At 36.5% G+C, this 17301-nt stretch overlaps 1 protein-coding gene across 2 annotated transcripts in view; it reads right to left on the bottom strand.

The window, feature by feature from the left end:
* Nucleotides 1-17301, bottom strand: part of KIF20B (kinesin family member 20B) — a 102926-nt gene that overhangs the window by 8609 nt on the left and 77016 nt on the right. The window contains exons 28-32 of one of the 2 annotated variants that reach the window (XM_036928789.2): nt 16680-16877; nt 15820-15888; nt 14294-14395; nt 13751-13901; nt 10445-10587 (exon numbers count right to left, since the gene is read on the bottom strand). In XM_036928789.2, coding sequence (XP_036784684.2) covers nt 10445-10587; nt 13751-13901; nt 14294-14395; nt 15820-15888; nt 16680-16877 — 663 coding nt within the window. The remainder of the gene's footprint in view (nt 1-10444; nt 10588-13750; nt 13902-14293; nt 14396-15819; nt 15889-16679; nt 16878-17301) is intronic. The other variant, XM_036928790.2, reaches the window with a different exon arrangement.

Raw genomic sequence — 17301 nt, 5'->3', positions numbered from 1 at the left:
AGGGAGAGGGAGCCCAGGACTACTAAACACCCAGCCCCAGCCATCCAGACCAAAGCACAGACACAGTGCATGCGCAGGGCCCAAGATACTAGGGAAACAGGGCAGCAAGACCGGTGAGTGCGTGCCTGAGGCCAGCGCTGGAGAAAAAACAAAAGCGAGCAGCCATTTTTTTTTTTTTTTTTTTTTTTTTGCTGTTCTGTTTTGGCGAGCGCTTTTTGGAAGTCTTAAAGGGATAGGGAACCCAATACTAGGGAAACAGGGCAGCAAGACTGGTGAGCGGGTGCCTGAGGCTGGCGCTGGAAAATAAAGAAAAACGAGCGGCCATTTTTTTTTCTTTTTTTTTTTGCTGTTCTGTTTTGGCGAGCGCTTTTTGGAAGTCTTAAAGGGATAGGGAACCCAATACTAGGGAAACAGGGCAGCAAGACTGGTGAGCGGGTGCCTGAGGCTGGCGCTGGAAAATAAAGAAAAACGAGCGGCCATTTTTTTTTCTTTTTTTTTTTGCTGTTCTGTTTTGGCGAGGGCTTTTTGGAAGTCTTAAAGGGATAGGGAACCCAATACTAGGGAAACAGGGCAGCAAGACTGGTGAGCGGGTGCCTGAGGCTGGCGCTGGAAAATAAAGAAAAACGAGCGGCCATTTTTTTTTCTTTTTTTTTGTGGTCGTTGTTTTGTTTCGGCGGGTGCTTTTTGGAAGTTTTAAAGGGGCAGGGCGGGACACTTAGTCCAGAGATAGGGAATCCGGGGATCTCTGGGCACCCTAATCCACTGGACTGCAGGGAGCAGGGAGGCCCCTTACGGAGATAAATAGGCCCCCCGGGTGCTCCCCCTCCAACGTGACTCCACCACTTTGGAGTAGCTGCCCGAGCCAGGCCACGCCCACAGCAACAGTGCAGATTAACTCCATAGCAGCCGGGCAGAAAGCAGAAGCCCTGTCTGCGTGCAGCTACCCAGCACAAGTCACTAGAGGTCGCTGTTCTCCCAGGAGAGGAAGGCCACACACCAAAAAGAAGGGAAGTTCTTCCAGCTGTCACTCAGACCAGCTCTGCAAACTATTTCTATCACCATGAAAAGGCAAAACTACAGGCAGACAAAGATCACAGAGACAACACCAGAGAAGGAGACAGACCTAACCAGTCTTCCTGACTAAGAATTCAAAACTAAAATCATAAACATGCTGACAGAGATGCAGAGAAATACACAACAGATATGGGATGAAGTCCGGAGGGAGATCACAGATGCCAGAAAGGAGATCACAGAAATGAAACAAACTCTGGAAGGGTTTATAAGCAGAATGGATAAGATGCAAGAGGCCATTGATGGAACTGAAACCAGAGAACAGGAACGCATAGAAGCTGACATAGAGAGAGATAAAAGGATCTCCAGGAATGAAACAATATTAAGAGAACTGTGTGACCAATCCAAAGGGACAATATTCTTATTATAGGGGTACCAGAAGAAGACAGAGGAAAAGGGATGGAAAGTATCTTGGAAGAAATAATTGCTGAAAACTTCCCCAAACTGGGGGAGGAAATAATCGAACAGACCATGGAAATACACAGATCCCCCAACAGAAAGGATTCAAAGAGGACAACACCAAAACACGTAATAATTAAAATGGCAAAGATCAAGGACAAGGAAAGAGTTTTAAAGGCAGCTAGAGAGAAAAAGGTCACCTATAAAGGAAAACCCATCAGACTAACATCAGACTTCTCAATAGAAACCCTACAGGCTAAAAGAGAATGGCATGACATATTTAATGCAATGAAACAGAAGGGCCTTGAACCAAGGATACTGTATCCAGCACGACTATCATTTAAATATGATGGCGGGATTAAACAATTCCCAGACCAACAAAAGCTGAGGGAATTTGCTTCCCACAAACCACCTCCACAGGACATCTGACAGGGACTGCTCTAGATGGCAGCACTCCTAGAAAGAGCAAGAACAAAACACCCAACATATGAAGAATGGAGGAGTAGGAATAAGAGCAGAGAAGAAAAGAATCTCCAGACAGTGTATATAACAGCTCAATAAGCGGGCTAAGTTAGGCAGTAAGATACTAAAGAGGCTAACCTTGAACCTTTGGTAACCACGAATTTAAAGCCTGCAATGGCAATAAGTACATATCTTTCAATAGTCACCCTAAATGTAAATGGACTGAATGCACCAATCAAAAGACACAGAGTAATAGAATAGATAAAAAAGCAAGACCCATCTATATGCTGCTTACAAGAAACTCACCTCAAACCCAAAGACATGTACAGACTAAAAGTCAAGGGATGGAAAAACATATTTCAAGCAAACAACAGCGAGAAGAAAGCAGGGGTTGCAGTACTAATATCACACAAAATAGACTTCAAAACAAAGAAAGTAACAAGAGATAAAGAAGGACACTACATAATGATAAAGGGCTCAGTCAAACAAGAGGACATAACCATTCTAAATATATATGCACCCAACACAAGAGTACCAGCATATGTGAAACAAATACTAACAGAACTAAAGGGGGAAATAGACTGCAATGCATTCATTCTAGGAGACTTCAACACACCACTCACACCAAACGATAGATCCACCGGGCAGAAAATAAGTAAGGACACGGAAGCACTGAACAACACAGTAGAGCAGATGGACCTAATAGACATCTATAGAACTCTACATCCAAAAGCAACAGGATATACATACAGTCTTCTCAAGTACACATGGAACATTCTCCAGAATAGACCACATACTAGCCCACAAAAAGAGCCTCAGCAAAATTCAAAATATTGAAATTCTACCAACCAACTTTTCAGACCACAAAGGTATAAAACTAGAAATAAATTCTACAAAGAAAACAAAAAGGCTCACAAACACATGGAGGCTTAACAACATGCTCCTAAATAATCAACGGATCAACGAATAAATTAAAATAGAGATCAAGGAATATATAGAAACAAATGACAACAATAACACAAAGCCCCAACTTCTGTGGGACGCAGAAAAAGCAGTCTTAAGAGGAAAGTATACAGCCATCCAGGCACACTTGAAGAAACAAGAACAATCCCAAATGAATAGTCCAACATCACAATTATCAAAATTGGAAAAAGAAGAACAAATGAGGCCTAAAGTCAGCAGAAGGAGGGACATAATAAAGATCAGAGAAGAAATAAATAAAATTGAGAAGAATAAAACAATAGCAAAAATCAATGAAACCAAGAGCTGCTTCTTTGAGAAAATAAACAAAATAGATAAGCCTCTAGCCAAACTTATTAAGAGAAAAAGAGAATCAACACAAATCAACAGAATCACAAATGAGAACGGAAAAATCATGACAGACTCCACAGAAATACAAAGAATTATTAAAGACTACTATGAAAACCTATATGCCAACAAGCTGGAAAACCTAGAAGAAACGGACAACTTACTAGAAAAATACAACCTTCCAAGACTGACCAAGGAAGAAACACAAAAGTTAAAAAAAACGAATTATGAGCAAAGAAATTGAAACGGTAATCAAAGAACTACCCAAGAACAAAACACCCGGGCCGGACGGATTTACCTCGGAATTTTATCAGACACACAGAGAAGACATAATACCCATTCTCCTTAAAGTTTTCCAAAAAATAGAAGAGGACGGAATACTCCCAAACTCATTCTATGAAGCCAACATCACCCTAGTACCAAAACCAGGCAAAGACCCCGCCAAAAAAGAAAATTACAGACCAATATCCCTGATGAATGTAGATGCAAAAACACTTAATAAAATATTAGCAAACCGAATACAAAAGCATATCAAAAGGATCATACACCATGACCAAGGGGGATTCATCCCAGGGATGCAAGGATGGTACAACATTCGAAAATCCATCAACATCATCCACCACATCAACAAAAAGAAAGACAAAAATCACATGATCATCTCCATAGATGCTGAAAAAGCATTTGACAAAATTCAACATCTATTCATGATAAAAACTCTCAGCAAAATGGGAATAGGGGGCAAGTACCTCAACATAATAAAGGCCATATATCATAAACCCACAGCCAACATTATACTGAACAGCGAGAAGCTGAAAGCTTTTCCTCTGAGATCGGGAACTAGACAGGGATGGCAACTCTCCGCACTGCTATTTAACATAGTACTGGAGGTCCTAGCCACGGCAATCAGACAAAACAAAGAAATACAAGGAGTCCAGATTGGTAAAGAAGAAGTTAAACTGTCACTATTTGCAGATGACATGATATTGTACATAAAAAACCCCAAAGACTCCACCCCAAAACTACTAGAACTGATATCGGAATATAGCAAAGTTGCAGGATACAAAATTAACACACAGAAATCTGTAGCTTTCCTATACACTAACAATGAACCAATAGAAAGAGAAATCAGGAAAACAATTCCATTCATGATTGCATCAAAAAGAATAAAATACCTAGGAATAAATCTAACCAAACAAGTGAATGACCTATACTCTGAAAACTACAAGTCACTCTTAAGAGAAATTAAAGGGGACACTAACAGATGGAAACTCATCCCATGCTCGTGGCTAGGAAGAATTAATATCATCAAAATGGCCATCCTGCCCAAAGCAATATACAGATTTGATGCAATCCCTATCAAATTACCAGCAACATTCTTCAATGAACTGGAACAAATAATTCAAAAATGCATATGGAAACACCAAAGACTCCGAATAGCCAAAGCAATTCTGAGAAAGAAGAATAAAGTAGGGGGGATCTCACTCCCCAACTTCAAGCTCTACTATAAAGCCATAGTAATCAAGACAATTTGGTACTGGCACAAGAACAGAGCCACAGACCAGTGGAACAGACTAGAAACTCCAGACATTAACCCAAACATATATGGTCAATTAATATTTGATAAAGGAGCCATGGACATACAATGGCGAAATGACAGTCTCTTCAACAGGTGGTGCTGGCAAAACTGGACAGCTACATGTAGGAGAATGAAACTGGACCATTGTCTAACCCCATATACAAAAGTAAATTCAAAATGGATCAAACCTGAATGTAAGCCATGAAACCATTAAACTCGTGGAAAAAAACATAGGCAAAAACCTCATAGACATAAACATGAGAGACCTCTTGACATATCTCCCCGGGCAAGGAAAACAACAGCAAAAATGAACAAGTGGGACTATATTAAGCTGAAAAGCTTCTGTACAGCAAAAGACACCATCAATAGAACAAAAAGGAACCCTACAGTATGGGAGAATATATTTGTAAATGACAGATCCGATAAAGGCTTGACGTTCAAAATATATAAAGAGCTCACACGCCTCAACAAACAAAACTCAAATAATCCAATTAAAAAATGGGCAGAGGAACTGAACAGACAGTTCTCCAAAAAAGAAATACAGATGGCCAACAGACACATGGAAAGATGCTCCACATCACTAATTATCAGAGAAATGCAAATTAAAACTACAATGAGGTATCACCTCACACCGGTAAGGATGGCTGCCATCCAAAAGACAAACAATAACAAATGTTGGTAAGGCTGTGGAGAAAGGCGAACCCTCCTACACTGCTGGTGGGAATGTAAACTAATTCAAGCATTGTGGAAAGCAGTATGGAGGTTCATCAAAATGCTCAAAACAAACTTACCATTTGACCCAGGAATTCCACTTCTAGGAATTTACCCTAAGAATGCAGCAATCAAGTCTGAGAAAGACCAATGCACCCCTATGTTTATCGCAGCACTATTTACAATAGCCAAGAATTGGAAACAACCTAAATGTCCATCGGTAGATGAATGGATAAAGAAGATGTGGTACATATACACAATGGAATACTACTCAGCCATAAGAAGAGGGCAAATCCTACCATTTGCAGCAACATGGATGGAGCTGGAGGGTATTATGCTCAGTGAAATAAGCCAAGCGGAGAAAGAGAAATACCAAATGATTTCACTCATCTGTGGAGTATAAGAACAAAGGAAAAACTGAAGGAACAAAACAGCAGCGGAATCATAGAACCCAGGAATGGACTAACAGGTACCAAAGGGAAAGGGACTGGGGAGGATGGGTGTGTAGGGAGGGATAAGGGGGGGTGGAGGAAGAAGGGGGGTATTAAGATCAGCATGCATGGGGGGGTGGGAGAAAGGGCAGGGCTGTACAACACAGAGAAGACAAGTAGTGATTCTACAACATTTAGCTATGCTGATGGACAGTGACTGTAAAGAGGTTTATAGTGGGGACCTGGTATAGGGGAGAGCCTAGTAAACATAATATTCTTCATGTAAGTGTAGATTAAAGATAACAAAAAAAAAAAAAAAAAAAAGCAGTTCCTGTGTGGTGACCTCCAATGAGTTCTACACAATGGTATAAAGGGCAGATCAAAGTGTGGGCAAAGGGTCTGTTTGTATTTATACAGAGGATCAAAGCCCAATTTGGCTACTCAGAAAATGAACTAAGATACGATATGAAGAAGAACTTCCAACATCAGCCCTCTTTGGAAGAGTCATAGAAGAAGATGATCATCAAAAAACTTCAACAAAGATCCAGGCGATGCTGCAGTTGTAGCTGCATTCATCCCACAGGTTCCTGGACTTGCCATGGGAATGAAGAAGGAGATATCTAAGCTGGCCTGTGCATACAGTAAAACAACAAATTTGACTGGATCTACACTGTTGGAACTCAACCAAGAATTAGGAGAAGTGAAAGTTGTAGTGCTCCAAAATCTTACAACTACAGACTATCTACTGTTAAAAGAACATATGGGATGTGAACAGTTCCCAGGAATGGGCTGTTTTAATTTGTCTGATTTCTCTTAGACTGTTCAAGTACAGTTGGACAATATCCATCATATCATAGACAAATTTTCACAAATTTGTGTGCCTGATTTTCTTGGCCTCACTGGAGATGGCTGGAAATTATAGATCTGCTTTGGTTATGTAACTGTATTCCTATTATGTTAATGTGTGTGTGCAATTTAATTAGTAGTTTAAAACCTATACATGCTTAAACTACTCTAAAGAAGATATGTCAAAGAAATAATCAATCTTCCCATGTTTTCTTCTGTCTGCTACCTCTATAGCTTTTCTTCTTCCTTCCTAATTACAACCCTTAAATAGAATTCGTGCCTCATATCGAATTTACCGAGTATCATAATTCCTCCAAGTGCTAAAGATACCTCAAGACGAATGCTGGGCATAGAAGCCACAGGGCATAAATATGCAAAGAAGTAAAAAGCTAACCTTTTCAAACAATATGGCTTCTCTCTCACTTACCAACTTTACATCTCCCTGTATGGCCCCAGAAGATGACTGGTTAGCCAGAGACGGGTAAGATTCCTCAAGGGAGGAACAACCTAAGACAGGCACAGTCACAGGGGGGCCATCAAGTGAGAAATTGGGGATCAACAGAGGTGAGGCTTAGAACCTCTCCCTCCATTTTGAGAGAAATCTTCTGCATCCGTGGATGTTTTATTGCCCTTGTCTAGCTTAGATTAACACATAGTCTACAGGCACACACCTGATCATCTACATTTGCTCTCTTACAACACTAAACTAAGTTTTCTACCTCTATCTTACATCTACCTACCACTTCAGCATTTTATTAAAAATAATAATAATAATAATAATAATAATAAGGGAGAAATGTGGGATCCACATATAAATCAAGTATAAAAATCAAACGAATATTCATATTTGACCTGTTTATGGTTCATAATGCGTGATCAAAACCGAAAGTTTCTGTGATGACTGCTCTTGCACTGTTCACCATGTAAGAACTTATTCACTATGTAAGAATTTGTTCACCAAGTAAGAACTTGTTCATTATACTTTAGAAGATTGGAGACTGTTGAGAATTAGACTTGGGGTTGATTAATGATTGTGCATTGAGTCCCCTATACAGAATTTTATTGTTGTTAACAACCATTTGATCAATAAATATAAGATATGCCCTCTAAAAAAAAAAAAAAAAAAATCTTAAAATGGATTACAGACAAATGCCAAGTCCTGAAACCATAAAACTCCTAAAAGAAAACATAGGCAAGTAAACACCTGAACATCAGTCTTAGCAGTATGTTTCTGGATCTGTCTCAAGGAAAGTATTTTTGAACCAACAGAAACAAAAATAAGCAAATTGGACTACATTAAAACAAAAAAGCTTCTGCAGAGCAAAGAGAATCATCAAAAAAACAACAAGGCAACCTACTGAATAGAAAAATATACTTGCAAATGATATATATATATCCAGTAAGAGATTAGTATCCATAGTACATCAAGAACTCATACAACTTAATACCAACAATCTGTTAAAAAATGGGCAGTGGACCTGAATAGACATTTTCCCGAAGAATAGATATATAGATGGGCAACAGACACATGAAAAGATGCTCAAAATTACTAATCAACATGGAAATGCAATCAAAACTACAATGAGAAACGACCTCATACCAGTCAGAATGGCTAGTATGAAAAAGACAAATAACAAAAATTGGCAAGGAGGTGGAGAAAAAGGAACCATCATGCACCGTTGGTGGGAATGTAAATTGGTACAGCCACTATGGAAAACAGTATGGAGGTTCCTCAAAAAATTAAAAATTGAAATATCATGCAAGCTGATAATTCTACTTCTGAGTATTTACATGAAAATGAAAACACTAATTTAAAAGGATATATGCAACACTATGTTACTGTAGCATTATGCACAACAGGCAAGATATGAAAACAACCTAAGTGTCAATAGATAGATGGGTGGGTAAAGATGTATAAAGTCAAAAGATGAATGGATAAAGAAAACAACGCATTACTCAGCTATAAAAAAGAATGAAATTGCGCCATTTGTGACAATAAGAATGGAGCTAGAGGGTATTATGCTACCTGAAAGAAGTCAGAGGAAGACAAATACCATAAGATTTCACTTATATGTAGAATGTAAAAAACAAAACTAACAAATGGAAACAGATTCATGAATACAAAGAACAGACTGGTCATTGCCAGTGTGGAAAAGAGTCAGAGATGGGCAAAACAGATGAAGGAGATTAAAAAGTACAAACTTTCAGTTACAAAATAAGCATGCCTAAAATAATAGATTTTTTAAATCTTTCAACACTAGTTCTAAAATTAAAATAATCTATACTTTGGATTAAATATAGGACATACATAGTATTAAAATATTTAAAGTCAAGTGCCTCAAATAATTTTTCAGAAATGGTTTTCACAAGTACAGTAGTCCCCCACCTTATCCTCAGGGGATATACTCCAAGACCCCCCCAGTGGATGCCTGAAACCACATTAGCATGTACTAGCATATTAGCAAATATTACATATGCTTTATTTTTTCCTATATACAGACATATCTACCATAAAGTATTTAATTTATAAATTAGGTACTGTAAGAGATTAATAACAAAAAATTAAACAATTTTAATAATGAACTAACAAAAATTTTATGATACGGTCTCCTTCAATCTTATTGTACTGTACTCAAGCCCTTCTTCCTGTGATGATGTGAGATGATAAAATGCCTACGTGATGAGTTGAAGTGAGATGAATGATGTAGGTATTGTAAATGAAGTGTTAGGCTACTAATGACCTCTAACGATATGTCAGAAGGAAGACTTGTTTCTCAGCCTCAGCTGACCACAGGTAACTGAAACTGTGGATAAGGCGGGACTACAGTATATAACATACAAAGTAAAAAGTGCATTATATTGCAACTGAGAAAATAAATAATTTGAGCCAAGGGAGGAGATTATATACTTAACAGACTAATGGTGAAAAATGACCAAGAGAACAGTACTACCTACAGCATATCCTAGTTGATCCTAATTCTTTACCACTTGTTTTTAAATGTCTACCTTGTATCTGATAGTTATGGTTGCAAAAGGATTCTCCTGACTTTTCTTGGCCATTTCCAGTTTAAGGCTTTTCCTTTAATTACTTTTCATCTTTACTTTAATCTACCAGACAAATGTGAGCATGATAGAAAATTAGAACTTTCCCTCTAATGGCACAGCTTATTCTGAGGTGGAGAATAGGTCATAGAGAGTCAGGGTAACAAACTACAGTCTTTTCTTAATAGAATCTGGAAGGCTCAGTCGAAAGGCAGGGGGAAATGACCAAATGTTAATTCTGTATTTTTACCAGGCACACTTAGGCCCAGATTTGTATAACTCTTGTGATAAATATTAACAAAAAAATTTAGGTTAGAGGCAAATAAATTACTAAATAGTATTAGTTCTACTGATGGAATTAAAATTCCTCTCATGAATTTACAAACATAAATGCATATGACACTTGTATACATTAATGCAGCATTTATATTTAATTACTATACATTTAACTGATACCAAAAGTGTGTAACATTTAAAGCATTTTAAGAGATTTGATATAAAGAGAAAAAAATTACAAAATTCAAACTCCTATGAATCCTTCAAAACTTAAAAGAAAATGAACAGTTCTACCTTCAAGAAAAGTGAGATAATAGCTTACCATTTGCTCAGATATATCTATAGGGGATGAAATTTCATGTGTGTATAATTTCCGTTTGGCCCTCTTTGGTCGAGACACATTTTCTTTACTCACTTCTACATTTGAGAGTTTTGAAGAACTCATTGTTTCAATTATCTTCTTTGCTGTGAAAAAAAAATACACTAGTAAAATCCTGAAATAAATAACTTTCAAACTGCAAAGGTTTGAAATCCTTAATAAAGAAAATATACCAAACTAAAAAGAAAAGCACTGCAATTTACAAATGGTGAAAGGACATGAATAAACAATTCATAAAGAAAACTAAATACCTAACAAACATATGAAATATTGAAAAGATCTGGTAAATTACAAGAGAACCAATAAAACTCAGGTGTCTAACGACTTGAAAGAGGTTTATGCTATGTGAAACAAAAAAGTAGTATACATACATAGTGGACTACACAGCATTAAAAATAAGGTGGTAGACTTAGTTTGATATTCACATGCAGATGTCTACAATGAATATCAAGTGAAAAGAGTTGTAATTGTGAGCCCTTTACTTACAGTTAAAACACATACCAAATTGTTAGAAACAAAACTGTTAGCAGTTTGATTACCATATTATGGGAACTGGAATAGGAATTTTTTAATTTTTTACTTTGTGCATTGGTTTTCAGTTTTTCAACAGACACATGTTGATTTTACTAGAAAACATATCTCCATTTGGGAAAATTCCTAGATAGAAAAACAATATATATATATGGAACCAATTATATATATTTTTTTAATAAAATAAAGATTTAAGGAAATACACTAAATTGAATGTCTACTTGTCAAGGGTTAAGCTGAGCCTGAGAGCTGAGCAGCCAGATGTCAGAACAGTCAATTAAAAGAGCAAACCAAAATGAAAGTAACACTCAAGCCTCTAACCACTTACTACAATAAATAAGCAAAAGACTAAACCTGAGAAGGAGCTAACTCCCACCTCCCTGCCTTTCATATTTCCCCATGGAATGGTGTGGTCTAGGTCAAGACGATCTGCTAGCACAGAGGTCAGGGGCATCTCACTGCTGAGGGAGCCCGGAATAAAAGGCTCTTACAGTTTTACAGACCTTGGGGCTAGAGGCCAGGGGTAATGGCTAGGAATGGAAAAGTAGAATCAGAGTGGAGAAAAGTGTCTTCAAGGTTTCCTCCCCTTCCCCATTACCCTAGCAGAGGTGCCTGAGGAAGTTCTCTGCTGAAGGCCCCAATAAAGATGCTCAAAACGAAGGCACCGAGGCTAGGAATGCAGGTGTGTGTAAGAGCGTGGCCAGCCAGGGGGCCTGAGTCCTTCACTGCAACTCCCTTCAGCAATGCATTGGTTGTGTACCAAGTTTGTTGTGGGGAGGATTCCCCCATGGAGCCTAACAGATAAAGCCTTTATAATTGCTTATGGTCAGCCTAAAATGAAATAAAATAATCACACATAGGATTGTGACCTAGAGCCACCAAACTCTTCACTACTTTATGCCAGCCATTATATTAAGAGCTTAGGATGTGAATTACGCAGATGTTTTGCACTCGTAGAGCTTATGTTTTAGTGAAAAAGATAATAACAAACAAAAATTATAGTAAATAATTTAAGTTGCATTTTGAAAAGGTCACTCTGGCTGCCATGAACTGAATGGATATGAGACAGGCAAGAGGGAAAAGTTGAGAGACCAGTGATACTGAGTAATAGATTTAACAGTGGTTATCAGAGCAGCAGAATTTTAAGAACTAATTTCTATTTTCTTCTTTTTTCCCTGTTTCCAACTGATCAACACTAGACCCAAAATTGAAATATAATCCTAGAAATAAGTTTAAGAAAATATCTATGCCAGATGTATAGGTAGGGAAGCTACTAAAGAACTGAGTCAACTAAGTGAGTCAACGACCATATGGGTGCCTCCCTCTCCTTGAAAACATATTTCCTTTTAATATATGATAGTCAATATAATTTAAATAAAATACCTAAGAAGATAAAATAACAAGTCCCACCTCCAAGTCTAGACATTTAACAATTTGTCGTTTGTCCCACCAGATATTTTCTGTTTATACAAACTCTATCTTTCAAAAAAGTATGTATATTTCAGGAAGTATATACTAATGGATCTGATAAGTCTGAAGTTCCCAAACTGTGTACTAAGACATGTCACAGCAAACTCATAATTCTAAGATGTATCAAAGCAAACTCAATATTCTAAAATTTCAAGAACAGTGAAAATAGCTCAAGTAGTTCAGTTTCAAAATGGTATCACATTATATTCCTTTTGATGATGACATAGTTCCAAAAGCTGAATTTTCAGTGGTTGTTTGGCCTTAAGTACTAATGAGTGGGTTATTAGATGTTTCTATTAAGTTTGGGAGCCTCTGTGGTAAGTTTTTACACACACACACACACACAAACACACACACACACACACACACACACACACACACACACAGTATTTTTACACAACCTATTGACCCAATTCAACTGTCTCCCCCTTTTCATCCCTTTCCCTCTCCACTGTCCTCACCTCTGGTCTCCAATTTATCCTATTGCTACCACTCAGATAATCTCATGAAAACCAATTCTCCCATCTGCTCCCTCCCCCCAATAATCTCTCTACATTCTACATACCAGATACATATTGCTACCTTGAATTACCTGCATTCCCTACACTCCCTGGTGCTCTACTTGTGTTCAAACTGTTCCCTCTGGTAGATATGCATGTGTGTTTGTATACATACATATGTATGTTTATGATGTGTATATAGAGAGCATATACATCTTAATATACATTAATACATAGGTATTAATATGGTTACATTTTAAAGAGCATTAAGCAACTAAACTATAAACTATATAAACTGTTTATGATATATTATGTACAAATAGGTAATATTTATGCATAGAAAAACACTAGAATAATATATAATACTAACAGTAATTACCTCTAGAGGGTGTAATCCTGCCAAACATTTCAATACCCAAGTTAAATCCCATCTCTTCTATAAAATCTTCCATAGCTCCCTAATCAGAATAGCTCTCTTCCCTCCAATATTACCAATGTACTTTGCTTGTATTTCTATAATTACATTAAGCTGCCTATTCTGGATCAATTACTTAAATATAGGTCCTTCTCCACTTCACAGTGAACACCCAACCTTATTATCTTTTCATATTTCCTCTCACAATACCTGATACAGAATAATGTCTATTTGAAATAGACTAATCACTGTTGTTGAGTTTATACATCAATCAGATATTAGAAAACACCCTATGCCTAACATAAAAGGTCATTTAATTAATTTTATGCTAACCTTTTGATTGAAGAATTGTTGGAGAATGTTGTAAGAAGTCTCCAAATTTCTGTAGCGTTCCCTCTTTTTTCTTAGTGGCCAAGTTTACGCTAACTGTGGATACCTGACTCCGTAAAGAGTATGTTTTCTTAGATGATGGACGTGTGGAAACCTAAAAAATACATAATTTTTGTTACTGTTGATGAGGAAGATCAGAAGAAAATAGTTATAGCCACACCTGAATTACAGAGGCCAGACCCAGGTTATGAATTCTCAGGCAGAAACTTGGGATTAAATATGTAAGAAGAGGGATGAAAGTGCCAGAGATTGGCAAAATTAGTGTGACAGACAGAGTGCTAAGTCAGAAGTGAACACATCAAAAGGAGCCTGAAACTGGCCAATTGCTAAATTAGATGAACAGGAAACAGAAGATAAGTGAGTTATAATTGGACAAAACTGAATTTCTGGATAACTACTAATCAAATTGGACACCCTTATTTTTATATTCTACTTTATAAAGGTAAATTATAAAATGGTCAATTTTGGACAAATTAAAAGACAAACCTTTTGTTCCTTTTTGAGAGGAGAATTTCTATGCTCAGAAACAGGGGACTTCAAATTAGTTTTGGGTGTAGCATTCTTCTTATTTTCGTATTTCACCAAGCTCTAAAAGTAATCAATTACAGCACTTGTTAATTTGTTGACAATATTTCCTTTCTCTGTACTTATTAAAAAAAAAGAATGGTTCCTGCCCAAGGGGCGATTTTGACCCCAGGCATAACGGGCAATATCTGGACATACTTTTGGTTGTCATTTCTGGAGGAAAGGGGGGTTTCATTGGCAGCTAGTGGGTGAAGGCCAGGAATGCTGCTAAAGCCCTACAATGCACAGGATATCCTTCCAAACCAAAGAAGTATCTAGTTTAAAATGTCAATAGTTCTAAAGCTGAGAAACCCTAACTGAAGGTATAAAATTTTTTCCCCAACTGTACTGAGATATTATTGACATATAACATACTAAGTTTAAGATATATGTGAGGATTTAATACATACAGCAAAATGAAAGTATGAATTTTTCATACACAACATAATGAAATTATATGAGCTAAATGAAAAATAGAAGGCGTAATATCTTTTATTTGAATTTCATCTCTAACATACATCACAGCAATATACCTATCTTTCCCTAACTCTCAAATCATGCAGAGCATCTATGTTTAAGATCTCTGAAATTTGGCAGCATTGAAAACAAAATAAAACAAAAACAAAAATCTTCAGTAAAAACACAGGTAAACTGTGGAAGTTAAATATAATCTATCTTCCCTACAATATAGGCAGGACATCTTATTCCTCTTTTATACCCATACCCTCACTTAGGACAAACCCTTCTGTACTATATTAACTGAATTGAACTGGTACAAATCCTCATTAAACCAAAGATTATATGCATACATGGGAAAAAAAGCCAAGAAGAGGAGCAAAGAAAGGATAACAACTGAACCCCAGAATTCAAGTTACAAAGTAAAAGCTATAAAAGTTATAAGAAGTTGCCCCTGAAAAGGGGAAGACAGACGCTAATCATGGGAAGCAAATGAAAAGACTTAATTCCATCACACTTGTAGTATTCAATAAACAGCTCTTTGAGTCTTCACTGGATTAGAATATAGCACCATATAAATGATTTTCATGAGGATCTTACAACACTCAGTTAATTATGGCAGTAAAGAGCTAGCAAAATCAGCTAAAATTTTTAAGTCACTACACGATTTACCTGCAACAATCTATATATCTATTCTGAAATACACATGGTGAGTATATGCCAACAATAAACTAAATAATTGTATTTTAACCCTCTGAGTATACAACCAGTTTTTTCTTTCCTCTTGAAAAAAATGAATCAATGAAAAGTCAATTTAACATAGATGATGATGAGATTAAAATACTTAGTATTTTAATGGTATCTAAAATATATTAAATATAAATTGAATAAATAAATAATAAAGGTTAACTAAGGCTCTACAAAAGTCTCTAAAGGTGTTCTAGGTATAGGAGGAAATATGCTAAATAATATTCATTTAGCAAATATATTACCTGACAGAGAGCCTCAGGTGTATGGTTAATACTATTTCTGCTCTTCCACCAGCTTGAAAATATACTACTCTTTAAAGGCGTAAAAACAAGAAGTTGGAGAAAAAGTTATTAGGCTAGGGAGTTTATAATTAATTTTAAACTTAAATTACTTTTAAAATAAATATTACCATTTATTATGTATCTACCACATGTGTAGCAAAAGCTAATAAGCATTTTAAACATATAACTAATCTTTTATTTCCCAAAGTAGGAAACTTAAGGATCAGAAAGTTCATGTAACATGTCAAACCTGCATGACTCAGATATGGTAGAAGGTTTGGTGACCCTACAACCAGGAAGCTACAATAGGAAGTAAATAGTCTTTAGCCTACCACTATACAGAGGCCCTAATTTTAATACACTGGCTGATAAAAAAAAAAAGAATTTTTCTTCTAAAACCTGCTATGACCACACAGACCTAAGATTTTAGTTAAATGACATTATATTCAAGTAAAATTAGCTCCAGTTTCTGTAATTTCTTTATAACCCTTATCTTACCCATTGGAAGGAAAGTGACTAAGTCTGAACAAGATGAGTATATTAAAATAGCTCTCCAGTATGACCCACCATCACTTGATCTATCATAGCTTCACTGAAGCAAAGGATAAACTATGTATTTTTATATCCATAAACTTTCTGTTTGAGGACTATAAACTACAGTGATATTCCAAAAGAGTATGAAATATGCCATAAATTGTGATTTTAGTCTCTAAACAGTGCTTATAATCAGGATGGCAATGTAACAGTTGTTTATATATATTGTAACTGAGCTTCATCATAAGGGTTCCTTGTTAAAATCACTTTATCAGGTAAGTATTTACCTCCTCCATTTCATTACTCTTCCTCTTCCGGGCCTTGGAAATCTTAACTGTTACTGGTGAGGTACAGCCAGGGTGCTTCACTGTCATTTTGTTTGGCCGTAAAGGTGTAAACTGAATCTCTAACTCAGGTTTTGGGAATCGAGTAGTTTGATTACTTTCTGTTGACACTTCACCAGATTCAAGAACTATAGATCCATCCTACAACAGAATTTAAAAAGAAAACAAGTCTTATCTACAAAATATTAATTTATAAATCACAAGGAATTAATTCTCCAAGATACCTATTAAAGATAATGAATTACAAAAGATAAAAATTTGCCAGAGCAAGAACAGAAAGACTGAGTTACATCTACTCTCTCCAAGTTTACACATGGTATGTTAAAATCAGGGAAACTTAACAGATTAGTGGTTCCCAAACTTCTAGGATCATAAGAACTACCTAGAGAATTTGTTTTAAAGAGTCTTAGACCCTACTACAAATTACTAAATCAGAAATTTCCAAGGGAAGAGTAGGATTTTTAGTAACCACTCTAATTATGGTATATTAAACTTTGCTGCAAAGTCTTGCTACTCTTACCTTGAGAGATGGAGTCTCATTCCCATTTCCTAAATCTGGGCTGGT

This window comes from Manis pentadactyla, chromosome 8 (genome assembly GCF_030020395.1).
Source record: "Manis pentadactyla isolate mManPen7 chromosome 8, mManPen7.hap1, whole genome shotgun sequence".
NCBI classification, from domain to species: domain Eukaryota; kingdom Metazoa; phylum Chordata; class Mammalia; order Pholidota; family Manidae; genus Manis; species Manis pentadactyla.
Note: the sequence above shows the minus strand (reverse complement) of the source record. Positions and strands in the feature narration are given on the sequence as shown.